General features: G+C 38.5%; 1 protein-coding gene across 7 annotated transcripts; it reads right to left on the reverse strand.

Moving 5' to 3' along the window:
- Positions 1–168: 168 nt before the first annotated feature.
- On the reverse strand, positions 169–16,796 carry BIVM (basic, immunoglobulin-like variable motif containing). 7 transcript variants are annotated; one of them, XM_040698817.2, is made up of 11 exons: positions 16,771–16,796; positions 15,097–15,691; positions 13,600–13,726; positions 12,626–12,721; positions 12,431–12,535; positions 10,547–10,641; positions 8,789–8,921; positions 5,499–5,570; positions 4,537–4,620; positions 2,747–2,843; positions 169–1,662 (listed from the first exon to the last, which is right to left on the reverse strand). In XM_040698817.2, the coding sequence occupies exons 2-11, from the start codon at positions 15,584–15,586 to the stop codon at positions 1,372–1,374; spliced, it is 1,590 nt and encodes a 529-aa protein (XP_040554751.1). In that variant the 5' UTR covers positions 15,587–15,691; positions 16,771–16,796; the 3' UTR covers positions 169–1,371. The 7 variants fall into 7 exon arrangements, with proteins under 7 accessions (XP_040554751.1, XP_015129731.1, XP_040554791.1 ...); XM_015274245.4 differs by having other exon boundaries at positions 16,674–16,796; XM_040698857.2 differs by having other exon boundaries at positions 16,097–16,796.
- Positions 16,797–17,395: the final 599 nt, after the last annotated feature.

Genomic DNA, 17,395 nt, shown 5'->3' on the forward strand with positions numbered 1-17,395 from the left:
ATCCCTGAGGGATGCAGTCAGTGGGCAGGGGCTGGTGGTTGGACTACATGATCTTACAAGTCCTTTCCCACTTCAATGATTCTATATGCTAATCCAGTCCTTCATTTACCTATTTTCCTGAAAGCTTCCATAAATGTTTCTTCTCCAGACAAAAGAAACAAGACAAAATAGAAAACAAATTTTATTGAATGAACAGAAGTCCAAAAGTCTCCCTCCCATTTTTGGTTAACAACAGCATCAACCTACAAAAACCCTGCATTACATGACAAATTGTTTTATGTAAAAAAAAAAAATCCTTGAGCAGGTGTGAACATTCGCACACAAAGTTACAACTGTCGAGATGCATTTGGGCAAACAACTGAATAAACCAGAAAGAAAAAAAAAAAAGACTGCACATGGACACCTGAAAAGACTTGGATTGTTTGCTGGCATAGAGGTATATCATAAGGGCTGCCAGCAGTTGTCGGCACTTGCATCACCTTCATACAAAATCAAGAGAGCAGCACAAAAACAACAGGAGTTTTGAGACTGAACAAGGAAAAGAATTGCCAGCAGAACACACTGTTCAGCCAGCTCATTGGGCTCAGGTTAAATGCAGCTTTATAAAAATGATTTTCACGAGCCTGTGTTATGCAGTCACTGCTCACCAGAGCTCACAGGATAGAAAATCTGCTACCATATCCACAGAGCAAAAGCAGTAAATGTCCATCTTCAAACCTTCCTTGCCACCAGCAATTCTTCTCAGTTTAAAACAGGTATCTAGCTATGGGAAAAATAACTGGGATCTACCTACAAAACAGGATTATCTGACTCACAGAATTCTACTGACAACTAGATTGAGAATATACATTCATTTTGTTAATCTGACAAGGTTTTCTAACCTATTCAATTTCTTTCTTCTCACTGGATATCAGCAGCCTTAACAAAATGGAGTGCTAAAAAGGAAGGCAAATGTTTACTTTTATCCTTACACCATATGCAGTATAACCCTTTTTATAAAGTCATATAATACATTTTCATGCTTCTGAATATCAAGTATTTTCAATGAAATCTGTTTATTACATTGGCTAATTTCAATCTGCTCTTTTATTCTCACAGATCAGGATATAGTATAGTAACTTCAAAATAAGTGATTGATTTAGCTGTCATATCTGCTTTTGATTACAAAAGTACAATAATCTGTGCTTATCTGTCAGTTCATGTATCAGATGTGATCCACTGCAACCATATAATTCATAATTGATTTAAGGATTACAAAGCTGTATCTTATGCCATATTTTCTATTCACATGTATCCTAGGACTAATAAACCCCTATTCTGTGTTGATTAAAACTAACTTTGATATATAAACTCTATTACCTAAAGTTAATTCTAATCATCTCCATCATAATCATTATAGCTCTGATACCCGCTGTTCCTCCTCTCACGAAGACTAGACTTTTTCCATGTAGATTCTTGATGGAAACCAGCACTGAAAGATCGACCCAGTCGTCCATGTTGTTTTTTAGAGATATTGTCTTCACTCTCAGATTTGGCAATACCTTGTCCTTGTGTTTGGGATTGTTTATCCTGTCTGACACTTCCAAATGGAATATTCCAAGGACCAAATCTTTGCCAGTTAAGTCTCTGAAAGGCGATGATGCAATGAAGATTTCCTCCAACCTAATAAAATTTTAAAAAGTTCTTTGTTATAAATTACAAATGTGCTTTTGTGCTTAAGTAGATATTTAAAATAAAGATCTTTCCAGGTAACAGAATTCTTTAAAAAAGAAAAAAAACATCAGCAACAAACAAACCAACAACTACAGCACCACAAAACCATACCCACAAACAAGAAACTTTGCTCAATTTTGATAATTTCCCAGAGGTGCTGGAACAGGCAGTTGAGTCACCATCCCTGGACATGTTCAAGAAATGTTTAGATGTTCTACTGAGGGACATCTTTTAGTGCCAACACATTGGTGGTAGGTGGACAGTTGAACTAGATGATCTTGGAGGTCTCTTCCAACTTTGGTCAGTCTATGATTCATCTGTCTTCTTTCCCATCTTTTTAAATTATCCATTCTATTTTCATGGTTTACTACAGTCTATTGCTAATATAACCTATGTTCTGCTAGTCTTTTTACTCTCCAGTCATCTTCACACAAATTGTCTGTTCTGGTCTCTTGTCATCATGCTGACACCATCTTCTACAGGATCTCCACATTTCAAATTATCTCTCCAGCATATTATTTCAGACTTTCAATCTGCAAATTAAAAATAGATTCCCCTCCCCCCCACACAAGATAGAACCCTATCTATAGGAAAGAAATACAGTAATATATATAGTTATAATGATATATATTATTTATGTAACAGTATATAAAGTTCACAGAACAGATGTACATGCATTCTTCTATGTCTGATACTCTACTGTGTTTTCTTTCCAGACTACATGTAACATCAAGAGAATCAGTCTATAATTTATCTGTAGAATATTTCCAAACTCGCTGCAGCTGCATTTTAAGCCAACAAGGTTAAATATTTTGACCAAATATGTGGTATAGGGAGACAGCCTAGCATATGCCAGGCTACTGTTATATCATGTCTTGTTCTGCAAGTAAAAATTCATGACTGCATGCAAGTACACACATTTGACTTTTTCCTTCTGCAATCACTTCATAAAAAGTTCTTAAATGTTTAAGTATGAATAGGTTTGCCAAAATCTATCACAAATTTTCTTCTTTCTAAATAGGATTTACCTTACCTTCTTTGTTTTCCGATGCTGCAGTCCTCTCTCTAGGTGTCGAATATCTAGGTACTCTGGATTTTGGGTGTTTAGGTCAGTGACAATATCTGTCCACCTACAAAATAAGATTACTACTCAGCTGAGAATTTGAAGCCTCAAAACCATGCACCTCCCTTACACACAGAATAGAAATCCAAGGTTTTAAACAGTCTTGACAGGAATTTAAAGATAAACAAATGTGTAAAAATATAAACGCCTCTGTATTGGAGACATCAAGTTAGATATAAAAACCTAGCTTTTTAAATCAAAGCATTCACAGGTATAGTTGTGCTGCTCTTGGTTAACAGCTTCCAAAATGAATAATTGTATCAGAAGTCATTTGTTGTGTTGCATGTTCACATGCAACTTGTGAAAGGAAGCAGCTAAATGTGCTTTAGGCAAAGAGAAAAGTTCCTTTTATTGTATTATACCTTTTGCTGTTGTACAGCATTTCAGTCAAATCCTTGTTTTCCTTATCCACTGTTTGTACTAGACAGTTTTATCCATAACCCACTCTTCTATTCTGTGCAAGTTCCACGTCTAATAAACTATCAGTTCAATCACTCCCCATCTACTCAGCTGTTCAAGATTTCATAGCTCCTTCTAGACCAGTGCAAATAAATATCCCTGTATTTTATACATCTTTACACCTATACATTACCTTTTCAGTCCTTCAGTTGTCAAATTACACATTTTTCTATCACCTTCTAAGTTCAGGAAACATTTCTATCCCAACCTTCTTCCCATCCTACCTAATACACAGAACTTTTTGCTAGCTCTTGGTGGGACTGAAGACTATTTTTACCATGGCAGCATCTGTTGTATTACACAATTTTGCATTTCCCATGTGTAGTTCATACACCACAGAACAATGTTTGTCAGCAGGATGCATAGTATTATGCTTCTCAATACAGCAAACACATACATAGTGTGATTTTTGTCCATCTGTCTATACCAGATAAGCTCTTTCAAACAATTTTTCAAAGTAGTTGAGAGAATAAAGAAGAGAAAAAGTAGTTCTATGACTTCCTCGCCCTCCCAACAGTTCTTTTCCTAATTTATTATAAAAAAAAAACCTACTACATAATTAACTGGCCTGCATGGCAGAGCATATCTGTTACAATTTTTGTTTTGGCCAAGGAACTTCCTTCCTGAGAAATATTATTCTTTTGCACTGTTCTCTCCTTCCAGATATTAATACTAAGCTCTACAAAATAGAGCATCAAATAAAGCTGAGAAAACTGTTTAAGTTACATTTGTCATGATAAATTAAGTCAATGAAACTTCAATACAGAACCCTCTAGCTGTCCTAGTCTGTGCATCTAATTTACTCACCAACTTCTTACAAAGCAGACCTCATCATGAGTATATTGTTTTTATGCATGTATAAACTAATGATGCAGCAGATTACAGGCTGTACCTACATCTAAGCTAGATCTTGAGATATCCAGTGCTAATTCAAGGTTCACACAGCCCATAAATCACAGCTGATATGATTGCAGGCACACTACATATCTTTGCCTGATTAATATCAGCTGTCACATGTAAGAGAAACAGGCTTTGGCTTTCATGTGTCCTGCCACATCTAAAATTGCAAAGCTAGCCCTGAAGTCAATATGAAGTTTCTCATTAAAGCACCTGCTTCTCTTAAAACTATGGCATATTCATTCAGTAGAAACAGTAAGTGTGTTAGTGGTCCTTAAGAGATGCATAAAAATTGCTTGCTTTTTAAAAATGCCTAATTAAAAAATTCTTATGAAGTAACATACCTTTTACAGTGTATCGTTGGATGTTTTCTGCTCGGCTCTCCAATTAAGATCCAGTATTCTACTTCTTGCTGCAAAACACGACCTCTGTTCAACAGAAGATATAACGCTAGTAAGACTTACTGTGCATACTAAAAAGAAAAAAAAGATTAAAACATCTATATACATATTACAGAGATGTTATATATATCTTGTTTGTTTTTACAGGATTTTCTAATTTTACAATTGTTTTCTCAGCCAAACTAAAAATCAATTCCCATGTTATAGCATTTACAATTGCCTACAGGGAAGCTTTTTGTTTCAAAAGTCATAGAAGCAAAATAGAAGTACTATTGCTTATTATTCAGAGACAAGACAGATCTTCAAAAATAGCATTACTCAATTGAAAGGTGATCTAGTGTAAGAATAGAAATAAGAGTTGTGAAAAGCCATGTGAGAGGGGAACAAACACTTTACTCTCCAGTTCTGACTTTTAACAGAGCCATCAATTAGCTCCTTCCACTATTTTTAAACTACAGCCTACCTAACAGCTATTACTAAAATAGGGTAGCATATAGGAAAAGAACTCTTAACTTCAGTCACTTCCTCCTAAACACTTAATGCATAAATACAAAAGAAACCAACCCCTCAACTGATACGAACTCACATTTGCAAGCAACTTTCAAGAAATTCAAGGCCTGTTTCAATTCAAGGTAACTGTTTCAGGGAAAAACTGTGACAGAGATTAGGACAGACCGATGAGATACACAGGCCTGTGACTTCCTGCGGGTAATTATCCAATGAAAAGCTACTTCAGTTTCAACTGTAACAAAACCTGAGATGTTTTTCCTGCCTAGGTAATAAACAGTATATGGCCTTACTGCTTGCAACCATTTGTTTACTTATTCCTAACATTCCCTGTAAAGTAACATTGTACTCCATCATCCCACACCTGGGAAACAGAGACACAGGATAGATTGACTTACCTAAAATCACAATGGAAGTCTGCGGTTGAACTGGGAACCGAACCCAGGTCTCCCGAGTCCAAATCCAGCAACCTAAGATCATAGGAAGTCTATGGTTGACCTAAGAACTGTCTACTAAGCTCAGCCTAGCAACCTATCTACCCATTTCGTTTGAAGCTTAAATGTTCCTTAAAATTATAGTTAATCAAAAGCTTATAACTAGAATGCAAAAAAAAAAAAGTATACAAGAATTACTACAAAATCTAATGATAGCACCTCTGGAGTACTAACATGATTTTTCAGAGCAAGATGTTAGAAGATAGAAAGAAAACAGGATGCTCCTATGGTTTGAACCCCAGCCTAAAATAAGGCTGTAAAAAGCTCCTTGAACTCATTATTTCATATTACATCTTTAGGAGAGAAAAAAATCCAATACTGACTTAATAATAGTAGCAACAGAGAATACATTTCAATCATGAGTAAAATACTATAATCATTGCTTTTGTTCACTACTAAGCAACATAAATTCAAACTAGATTTATAAGGCATCAGAAATTTCCACACACTGGATCACGCTACTTTTATTTTCCAAACTGCACTTTCAATCTAATTTGCACATTTTATGTATTACTTTAACTCCTTTGCTCTTCCAGTGCATACTCTTAGTAAACGATGGAGTAAGCAAGTCATTAACCGTTCAGTTATCTTAAGTGGATTCATGTGCTGAACTTCTATCTGGGCCATATGTTTCACAGCCTTCTCACTCACATAGCATGTCAGTGAATGAAACCTCAATTTAAAAAAAAATAAATAAATAGAAGCATAGAAAAAACCCACTAAACACTTTATATACTCTTTTCTTCATATACTGATGAAGGAATCAAATGCACCCTCAGTAAGCTTGCAAATGACAGCAAGTTGGGAGGAAGTGTTGATCTACACTTCCTAGTAGGAAGACCCTACAGAGGGATCTAGAAAGGCAGGATCAACAGGCTGAGGCCAATTGTATGAGCTTCAACATGACTGTGTGCTGGGTACTGCACTTTGGTCGCAACAACCCCACGCAACGCTATAGGCTTGGGGCAGAGTGGCTGGAAGACTGTGTGAAAGAAATGGACCTGGGTGTGTTGATAGTCAGATGAACATGAGCCAGAAGTGTTCCTAGGTGGTCAAGAAGGCCTATGGCATCCTGGCTTGCATCAGAAATAGTTCAGCCAGCAGGACTAGGGGGAGGTGACAGTCCCTGTGTACTCAGGACTAGTGAGGCCACACCTCACTATGTTCAGTTTTGGGCCCCTCACTACAAGGAAGATATTTGAGGCCATGGATCATGACCAGGGAAGGGCAATGAAGCTGTGAAGGGTCCAGAGATAGAGACATGAAAAGAACAGCTGAGGGAATTGGGATTGTTTACTCTGGAGGAGGCTCAGGGGAGACATCATCACTCTGTAAAGTTACCTGAAAGGAGGTTGTAGAGAGGTGGGAATTGGCCTCTTCTCCTAAGTAACAGTGACAGAACGATAAGTAATGGTCTCAAGTTGCACCAAGGAAGTTTCAGGTTGGATATTAGAAGAAATTGTGGTGTTACCTTGTTATATTTTATATATTTATATTTTTATTACGTATTTATTGCATATTTATGTATTTATTTTATTGCATATTTATATATTATTATATTAGTTATTGTATTATATATGTTTATTAGGAGAAATTTTGAGAAGTGGTGAGGCATTGGAACAGGCTGCCCTGGGAAGTGGTGGAATCACCATCCCTTGAGGTTTTCAAAGAAAAAAAAAAGTAGATGTGGCGATGAAGGACATGGTTTAGTGGGCACAGTGGTGATGGGTCAGCAGTTGCACTAAATGATCTCAGTCATCTTTTCCAACTTTAATGATTCTACAATTCTATAGAAGTTTTCATTAATCCTTTGGTTTCATTAATCCCATTAATCCCAGCCTTATATTGGGAACAGATTAGATTCAGGTGATTATGCTTTATTGCATCCATACAACTACCACTCTGAATTCTAGAAGCAGAGCTAACATTTCTTCATTTCCTGAGGTGACACAACATATTTCAACGCAGCCAAACACAGACTAGCAGGTAAGCAAAATGCAAGACTGAGGCCCAACTCACACCAATGACTTACACTCTTCATTACTTCTTATTTCCTGTTATTGGGATCTGCTAATTTCGTCAGAGATTGTTTCCTTATGCTCATTGATACCATTACTAAATACTGATGAGCAGATGAACCGTGAGAAAGTGCAACAGAAACCTCTGACACATACTGTTCACGACCACTTAGAGACAGGAAAAACAATTTGAGTGTGATTCTGTGAATGATGCACGAAGAAGAAAAACTACTCTCAGTATATCATATAGTAGCAAGTTAATAACATTACAAAGTCTCAGACGAAGTTTGCTAAGGCTGAGAAATGTCAACCTTGACAAATTTGTGGTTTTATGCAGAATTTAACCTAATATAAGTATGAATCTTCCTTTTAAATCTATATTTAATTGAAACTCGTATTGATTGTTCCATTACTTTATCCAAGCGATGTCAAATTACTGACAAATCTGAAATTAAAATCATATTTTTATTCTATAACAACTGTCACCTTACATTTCCCCTGGTCTTCAAGAAGTGTTTCAGCATTACAGTAGTCGTTTATAAAAGCTAAACATACTATGACAGCCCAGAAATCTCTTCAAGCTTCTCACCATCCATCCCTCTTTTCAAGATTCTTGGTAACAAATCATTCAGATAACATTACTCATTTTTCTAAGCTTTATACTCTAATTTTGTCATCGTTCTTAGTCAACATTGCAAACGTGTGATCACAGTACTGCAGTACTACAAGGTTCCCTGTTCTCATCACACAAATAGTTGTTTCAGCATTTGCAGATTTCATCACGTCTACTCCACAATGGATTAGTACCACTGCAAAGTTTTTTACTTCTAGTGCCTAAGTCATACGTGCACTTTCACTTTGCTTTTTTTAAGTCTATATGGTTTTATTTTTCAGACTAGCTACTTGTAAATAACTACCCTTTATAAAAACACATCTTTAAGAGACTTCTAAGTATCACTGACGGTTTTCTGTTTAAGTTCTTTCAGTCTAGCTTGCTCAGTTGTTTTTGGCTTTATTAACTCAATTATTTAAAAATGCAAAGTGTTTTGCTTGTTCAGACATAAATGCTTTCACAACACGCACTGAAACACCATTTAGGGAGAACAGTGGTATCAACTTGCAGTAACTTTTTCAGTGCATTTCTCCACTAAAATAAGCGTAAGCATCCAATCTTACCTATACGCTTTACTAGCTTTTACTGGAGTTGCTTCAAATCCAATTGGGCAAAAATAATGGTTTTGGCAATGGTAGATGTAGGCCATTGATTCATCTTTCAGTCCACGTGTTAGCTTTGCAAGGGCCCCCACAGCTACAAAAGAAAGTTGATGTTACAGCTCAGAGTGCTTTGGATCCTGCATAACATATTCAACAACAATAAAGTTGTAATTCCTACTATACAATAGTTACATCACTTTTTTTTTTTTACATTAGAGTACGTTCTCTGACAGGCACATGCAAAATAGCATTGAATCACAACTTTTAACCTAGTATTTTATTTCTGTCCTGGTACAAAAAAATTAACACCTTCCACAGATTGTGCTAAGGAAGTGGAATGTAAAGTATTTAGTACGTTAAAATCATATTTCAATTACTTTTTCAGACAAAAAGAAGCATCTCAATACATGAAATGTATCAGGAAATACACACTACAACATAAAGCAATTCCACTGCTCCAAGTCAGATAAGTTATGCAACAATAACACCACTTGAAAGCCTTCAAACACATGGAGTTTCATAGTCTCAGGATCACTGCCAGTACTGGAAGGTACCATATTCAGTAATGTGACTCCAGTGCTCGAGATTCTGAAATGTTCTCAAAATTCTCAAGTGGGATGCCACATGTACCACCTAATCGTACAGCAATTTAAGAGTGAAGAGCAGTTTGCTGTGATTCCCAACTTAATAATCTGTGCCATAACTTTTCAGTATGGTTTATCATAGAATCCTTAGAGGTGGAAGGGACCTTTAAAGGTCATCTAGTCCAACTCCCCTGCACTGAACAGGGATAACTACAGCTAGATCAAGTTGCCCAGGGCCTGATTAAACTACCCCTACTATTAGAAGTTAAATACCCTTGATAAACCAAAGGCTAATAAATTGTACATAAAAGCATAGCCTCTCTATAGACAGCACATTTAAAATCATGCATGAAAATGCAGTTCCAGCACCTTGTTGAAAATAATTATATAACATTCAGAGGTGTATGTTAGCTAAAGGCGGGCACAGTAAATTACAGAATCATAGAATGGCCTGGGTTGAAAAGGACCACAATGATCATCGAATTTCAACCCCCCTGCTATGTGCAGGGTCACCAACCACCAGACCAGGCTGCCCAGAGCCACATCCAGCCTGGCCTTCAATGCCTCCAGGGATGGGGCATCCACAACTTCCTTGGGCAACCTGTTCCAGTGTCACCACCCTCTCTCTGTGTGAAAAACTTCCTCCCAATATCTAACCTAAACCTCCCCTGTCCCAGTTGAAAACCCCCTTGTCCTATCATTATCATGGTGTACAACCATCACTATCAACAAGCACAACAGCTTTAGAAAATTATTTTTAGAAGTACAAAACATTTAATTTAGTTATTATATTAATATTTCGATACTGTACATTCTAAATTTTTATACAGAGATTTCCAAAATGTTGAAATAAAAAATTGCTGCTTCTCCAGAATTACAGATAACAACTCTTCCAGGAAACCTGGCTACCTTAAAATTCTGTAGCACAGGATATCTTTTTTAAACTACAAATGAAAGTGTTCACAAAATACGAGAAAAAAAATGAAATCAGAAAAATCAGGCAATTCAGAGCTATTTGATAGCTTACCTGAAACAGAAGCAATATTTAATAATTTGCCCTACCAAATGCTGTACATTGCAGATTTTTTTCAACTTGTATACCCGTAAGGTGAATGCTTTAGGATTAGCTACTTACCAGTTTCTCCAGCTGTCTTGTTCTTTCCATGAGGTTTATACAGAACATATGAGCAACCCTTGATATGGAAGTGATCATTTATTTGCCTAAACCATCTGAAACAGTAAGTTTAAACATTGTAGTAACTCAAGAGTTATTAAATGCAATTTTCTTTTTTCTCACTTCTCCCTGCTTGACAGTTCAGAAAAGAAGTTACAGTGTGCTTGTAAGTACCCACAACACTAGTATATGGCCTGTAGATTACCACAGCACAAACAAATCATTCTAGCAAGGTAAATAAATACCCAAAGCCTTTTCCTTTGCTTTTTCAGACTTTGTATTGACCCGTAATTAGCAAAGTGTTGGATTTAGAAACGTTGGCCCTATTCTGTTCAGCCCAGTCACATCTAATTTTCAGTTATTCAGCCTTCAGAAAGGCCCAAGTTCTGAATTGCCAAGTTCCAGCCATGATTTGTAAGGTACACAGTGGAAATCTTCTAAAACATTAGAAGGCAAGAGACTTCAGTAGGACTTTCTGCATATTACACTGAGCTTCTGTCATACACTTTATGTTCCCAAAGCATTACAGGAGTCCAATGCCAGAACTCCTTACAACAGCAAGTGACAGCAGATCTGTCTCAGATATTCACTTCATCTTGCAGCACTAGAAGATTCAAATTCATGTTCCCTCAAGATAATATCTCAGTCATAAAATTATGTTTGGATGGGTTTGTCTCTCAGCCCTCCTGTTTTTCAGTCAGCCATATGTTTAAAAATTATTTCACCAGAAAAAAAAAAAAACCACACTAAAGAAGTGCTTTTCTCTAGCACTTTGGGCACTCACAGGCAAAAAGAAAGAAGAATGCCAAGTTATACTTCCTGCTGTACAGACTGTTACCATAAAGTGGCAGAATATCCTATAAGCTTGTTCTATAAGGGTTGACATACTCTTAAGAGATTAAAAAAAAAACTGGGTCTGAGTCTTCTCAAGCAGAGAAGGAAGTTCTCATGACACTTCAATGATCTAGACAGCATGCCACTATTTAAGAACAGACTGCTGCTACGTTTTCAAATCCAGCACCCACACTCTGTGACAAATCGTATATATTGCCTTTAAAGAATATCAACTAGATGAAATATGATTCACAAAGCTATTAAGAAAACTGCAAAATTTTTCAATCTCACACCAAAATTTTTCAGTCTTTGGCCTGTGGGTAACACACCAAGGCCTTTTCAAGACATTCAAATCTCATGGTCTTATTTAATTCTAAGAGTTTTTAGGAGTTCTGTAAAACAAAGAAAGGACATAGATTTTAGACCTTACTCCTCAAGATCAGAAAGCAGCAGAGCAGAAATAAGAGAACTTTAAAGTCCAGGGCTTCTGCGACTGCAACCCCATCTTTCCCCCTTAAACTCATCCTGAAGAGTTCTGTTGCAGCAAAGGAACAAATGAACTCATCACCTCATTTTCAATTCCCAATTTCATTTCTTACATTAAGCTACTATTATAACAAGTGTCATTTCAGGTTGTTTTAATGATACTAATAAGCACTTAACAAGCATTTTCAAAAACAGGAAAATGAGAGTCAATAAACTTCCTAACCAGGAAATTGTATTCACTGAAGTGTATCCGCTAATCAAACTGAATTAAAAAATAATTAAACATTTTAATTCATGTTCTCATGATCTATGTAACATCACATCATACATAACAGCTAGCATAAAAACTCTTCTCAAAGCACCCACATATGCTCTGCTGCTCTAAGATCTAACACATGCCAGCCACAACTTCTTTCCTTTTTTAATAAAAGAATCACTGCTGTATCTTGATATGTTTTATGTGTTTATATCATGTTAGTTTTCCATGTAATAACTATTTGGCTGCATCAAAAGAATTGAGCATACCTCATTAAAGTCGTATTTCCAGTGAAGGGACCAAACCTGATCTCCTCAAATGGGGGTTGAAAACCCAATATATGCAAAGCTTCTTCTTGAGTAATAGGTGGTAAACTGAAAAAAAAAAAAAGTTTTATTTAATAAAGTAATTGACACCACATTCTAAATTCTCTAGAGGCAAATGGGTGTCCATGTGTGACTCACCTGCCAGCTCCCAGCGTACTATATAAGAAATTCCAGCAAGACACTAATGAAGAAATTCCACAAGAAGTCTTGTACTGAGGTCGGCTAATACAGTACCTAAAGCAACAACAACAAATGCATCAGTAAACATTCTTGATTCAGTTACACATATGAGCAGTGGGAATTTCTTTGCTTTGTGCCGTGCCACTGAGTGACCAGGCTATACTAAATGTTTTACTTTACTTGTATAGAAGAGTACATCCTTTCAGGGAAAAAAAAAAAAAAAAAAGGAAAAAAAATACTAATAAATGTATTAATTCTTGTCAGATATTACTACCCTATCTCATAAAAAGCAGCTGAATTTCTAACAGCCCTACAGAAGTTCCATACAACTGATCCTGTAAGAATATACTACAGGTTCTATATGTTTTCTGAAGATAAGAATTTTTGGTAAACTGCATTTCCAACTATTTACTAGTAAGTGACACTCTGGGTTGCAGATTCTCTAGTCTAACCCCAACTCCCTGATGTAACAGACATATGGTAAGAACCAGGTGAATTCATTAAATTAACTATGCTCATACAATATACAAAGACTGTATAGAATTAACAGATTTTTACTTAGTAATTCAAACTTAAAATAAAAATCAGGAGTAAGATATATCAGTACTATACTTCAAGTTAGTCTTTGCCTGAGCATGCCAGTGAATTTGCATTGTTTTAAGCACTTCAACTTAAATTGATTCCATATTAAAACAAAAAGTTGCTTACAAAAATAAGAAAAGGTTTTAGGATTTCTGCAGATGAGAAGCTCTCATTCTTTCCTTCTTTTAGAAAGTATGAGATTTAGAGTACGTACACTTAGCACACGCAGTCCATACAGTCTTTCTAGTAAAATACAATTAAGATATTATTAAGAAGTTTTAGATAATAAGCAACAGTGTTTACCAACAAACTGCATGGGGATAATCTTAAATACATGTCATAAATACTACCATCTTCGGAGGTCCAACACTTTCCTCTCCTTCACATCTTCAAGAGCAGACAGCTGAGGACACTCCTTGTACTGTTTGCTTTTTTTGTCTGAGGACTTTTTCTTTGCCACTTGTTTCTTCATGTTGCCTGTGAAGAAGATTTCAGAAACAAATTAATACCTTGCTTACCTTTCATATCTTATTCCTTAAGCACTGTTAGAAATGCCATGCACCTCAAACAACAGATACTAGCTGCATAAGTGCAAACTGGGACTAAACACTTTGACGAAGGGTCAAATAACCAATCAAGACTTTCAACAGGTCTGAAGAACCCGTTTGCTAATTTTTTTTTTTTTAAGAGAATTAAAAATGATCTGCTCAACTAATCTGAGACAGTCAATCTGATTACTCTCTGATGAGTTACATCAGCTGTCCCAGAAATACATTCTCTGAAAGCTGAAAATATGTTCCCAGACTAACAGACAGCCTAACACAAACTTCCCATCACATAACATTAAATGTACAGGAAAGTATAATTAAACATTTGCTTTTCACCGCCAATCTGTAACCAGCTACTCTTTCTGATGAACACTTACAGGCAAAGTCAGAGCGAATAATACATCCTGTTTAAGCCACTAAGGTAGTGGAACAGCAAAAAATAGTTGTAGTATTTTACCTATTTTGAAGCCACCACATCCAAATAAAACATACTACATGTATTTTATTTTTGGTTAAATTGGCCATCCTGTAAGATGTAATCATTGCTTCTTATTTTTATTTGATGACACTACTTGTACACATCAAAATATAGCAGAAATTTGCTAAAAATGTTAACATTTTGCTAAGCTGGTTTCACAATGAGGTGGATAACAGCTGTTTGACTAGCTAGCCAACGGAGTAAGAAAAAAAAAAAAAGCTACAGGCAGTTGTAGGTAAGCAGAGGGATTACAAAACAAAGAAAACCATGCAGATATGGGTGCTTGATTCACAGCTGCAATCTGAGAGAAAGAACACAGGAGGCAGCAAAGGCAGCTGTGGAACTGGCTCCTTAACACTATACATACAGAGAATCAAAATATATACAATTTTTGTTACAGAAACAAACTGCTCTCCTAGATACCTATAATGATCTCATTTACTTCCTGTAATGAATAAAGCATGCCTTTAAACTCCAAACACATCTCTGAAGTACCTGGCAACACTTCTTCAAGTGACAAAACTGTACTTAACAGGTAAAAATAATCACTGCAAAATTCACCAGATTCTACTAAACAAAGAGCAACCAAAGCCACCACACACAGTTAAGTAAAAGGCAGTCTTGTCTGAGGGCCACTTACATTTGGTTTTCACTCCTCCTACCTCACTCTCTCTTTTGCTGATGAGCAAGTTGTTTGAAATGACGTACAGGCTCTCCTATAGCACTGCCTCAAGAAATACATGTCTTAACCATGCCCCTTCACAGGCAAGTTCCAAAAAGCAAACCTTTCTCTGCCACAACATTACACATCACCATCTCACCTGCTTTGTTTTTATGATTCGCAGTCACGCTGTTGAATTCTGATTTGTCAATTTCCCATGCCAGTGGAAGCTTTCCAAGGCTGCCAGACAAGGTTTCCAAGTTAGCATCTTCACTGTAGATTATCTCCGAAGCACCAGTTTGAATGCCCAGTAAGCTAGGTGTGTTATTTCCAACGTTTAAGGCAGCACTGCCTGACAGGCAGGCGTTAACTGAAGCACTTGGGCTTTTACAAATAGATGTTACTCTGTTTAAAAAAGCATAGTCTGAGCAAATGGTATAAAATTTCTCTCGTGTGTGAGTCACAGGACATCCCCATGGGTAATGTCCATCTCCCCTGGACACCAAAGACACAGTGGAGGCATCTGAGATGCAGTACGACTTTATAGGATCACGAAGAGAAGCTTCTGAGGATTCTTTCCCAGGTTTCTTTTCAGTGTTTCCATTGTTTCCAGAACCATTCTCCTTTTCATCTTCTGAGATGTGAGGCATTGAATAATATTGGAAGCGTCTTGTACTGCGAGGAATGGTTTTGCTTATTTTTAATTACCACATAGTTTGCATCGCTGCCTCCATTGTTACTGCAAGGTGAGGTACCTGAAAGAAAACAAGAGGTCTCGGCCAACTTAAAAACACACACCAGGCTTATTTCTGAACATAAACCTGAAATATCTTTCCAGATACACCAAAACCCACACCATATCTTCTCCCAAGCATCTCCAGAATTCTAGAAATGGTGCTTTTTTTTTTTTTAATCGTTGCTGAAGCATCAATTGCACATGCTATAGTGATGCTATGATGATGACATCATGAGTAAATACACATATAATTGTGCCTGATCATTTCTGTTCCTCTAAGGTCACAATATCTCGCATGAATATAGCACAAAACAATTTAAACAAATGAATAAATCACTAACAAACATAAGGTCACTGAATTTGGTAGAATTCTGCATACTTCTGAGGCAAGCAAAGCTTAAGCTTGCATGGCAAGGCCGATTACCTCTGTTTATTGCAGATCACCAGCGCTAGAACCAGCCTGTTCACTGCTTTCCCTGTACAGCTACTAAGGGCTCCATTTTATTTTCAGTGTGCCTCTTATTCAAGTGCAAAAGAAGAGTGCCTGGCTTTGTTGACAGTAGCTAAGAATTATCAAAACCCAATTTATCAGGCTGGCTTGCTTTTGATTATCTGACTTTAACAAGCAAATCGGTGGTATCTGCTACCCATCACCTCGCGCGTCTGTGGCAAATAAGCTCCACAGACGGAAAGCCGGCACCCAGCAGGCAGGAGCTCCACCCCGCAGCCCCCACGTCTGGTCACGGAGCGCAGCCGACAGCGTACGAGCCCTCCCCTGCCACAAACGCGCCCGCAAATAACCGCCGGCTGTGCCCTGCAGATGGCAGCGACACAACCGCACCGAGGCCGCGCTGCCTCCGCTCGGCTCCAGAGCTAACAGCCGCGAGCGGAGGAAGACGGGCCCACCGCGGGGCCGGGGCTTGCCGGAAAGGCCCGCTGCACAGAGGACAGAGGACCAAAGAAGGGAAAGGCCGTGCGACGGCGCGGCCTCGGCCTGTTACCTGCGCGGCGCCCGCCGGCGGAGCGGGGAATGTGCCCGCGCCGGAAACAGACGCAGTGCGCGACGCAGGGGGGGGAGAAGCCACGACGAGCGCTCACCTGCGCCCCCGCCGCCCCCCGCCTCCTCGCGCCGCCGCCGCCGGGCGGCACCACCTCCCGCATCCCGCCGGGGGGGCGGCAGGGCGGATTGCGACGTCCTCGCTGCTGGTGCCGCGGGCCTCGCGGCTGGCACGGCGGAGCCGCCCGCGTGTCTCCCGGCGGGGAGGCGGCAGCGCCTCGGGGCCGGAGAGAGGCGCATCCGCTGCTCCGGTGTCCGTCCGCCCTCCCCCAGGTCTGCGCCCTCATGGTCTCGTCCGGTGGAGGCCGCTCGCCTGTGCTTGAGCTCCGAGTTTGGGTTGCGGCCTTGCGTCATTCTGCTGCCCTAAGCTGGCATCTGTTTGAAGTACAACATGCTGACGGCAGGCCGTGGCGCAGCCTGTCTCTGTCTTACAAAGCAGCTAAATCTTCGCATCTTACAGTGTAGGAGCATAAACCAGCCGTGGGTTCCTGCTGTGAACCAGGTGCAGACATCCGAGTCTGTCCTTTTGTTCCAAGCTTCTGCTAGTGCTCTCTGGCTGCAGTGAGATCAGCGCAGCACAGGTGTAAGCGCAGTGCCTTGAGAAAGTAGTACGAAGGGACAAAAGATCATTTCATAAAGCGGTGTCTGGAGGTGCTGGAAATATTT

The sequence above is a fragment of the Gallus gallus genome, chromosome 1 (genome assembly GCF_016699485.2).
Source record: "Gallus gallus isolate bGalGal1 chromosome 1, bGalGal1.mat.broiler.GRCg7b, whole genome shotgun sequence".
NCBI classification, from domain to species: domain Eukaryota; kingdom Metazoa; phylum Chordata; class Aves; order Galliformes; family Phasianidae; genus Gallus; species Gallus gallus.

Bases quoted from the DNA above. Each gene is read 5' to 3' on its own strand.
- BIVM (XM_040698817.2), bottom strand. From the start codon at position 15,586: ATGCCTCACATCTCAGAAGATGAAAAGGAGAATGGTTCTGGAAACAAT. The intron at 5,571-8,788 runs GTAAGATTGGAT...CTATGATCTTAG, and splicing joins AAAGCTAGTAAAGCGTATAG to GTTGCTGGATTTGGACTCGG. The intron at 1,663-2,746 runs GTAAGGTAAATC...AAATTTTATTAG, and splicing joins AGCATCGGAAAACAAAGAAG to GTTGGAGGAAATCTTCATTG.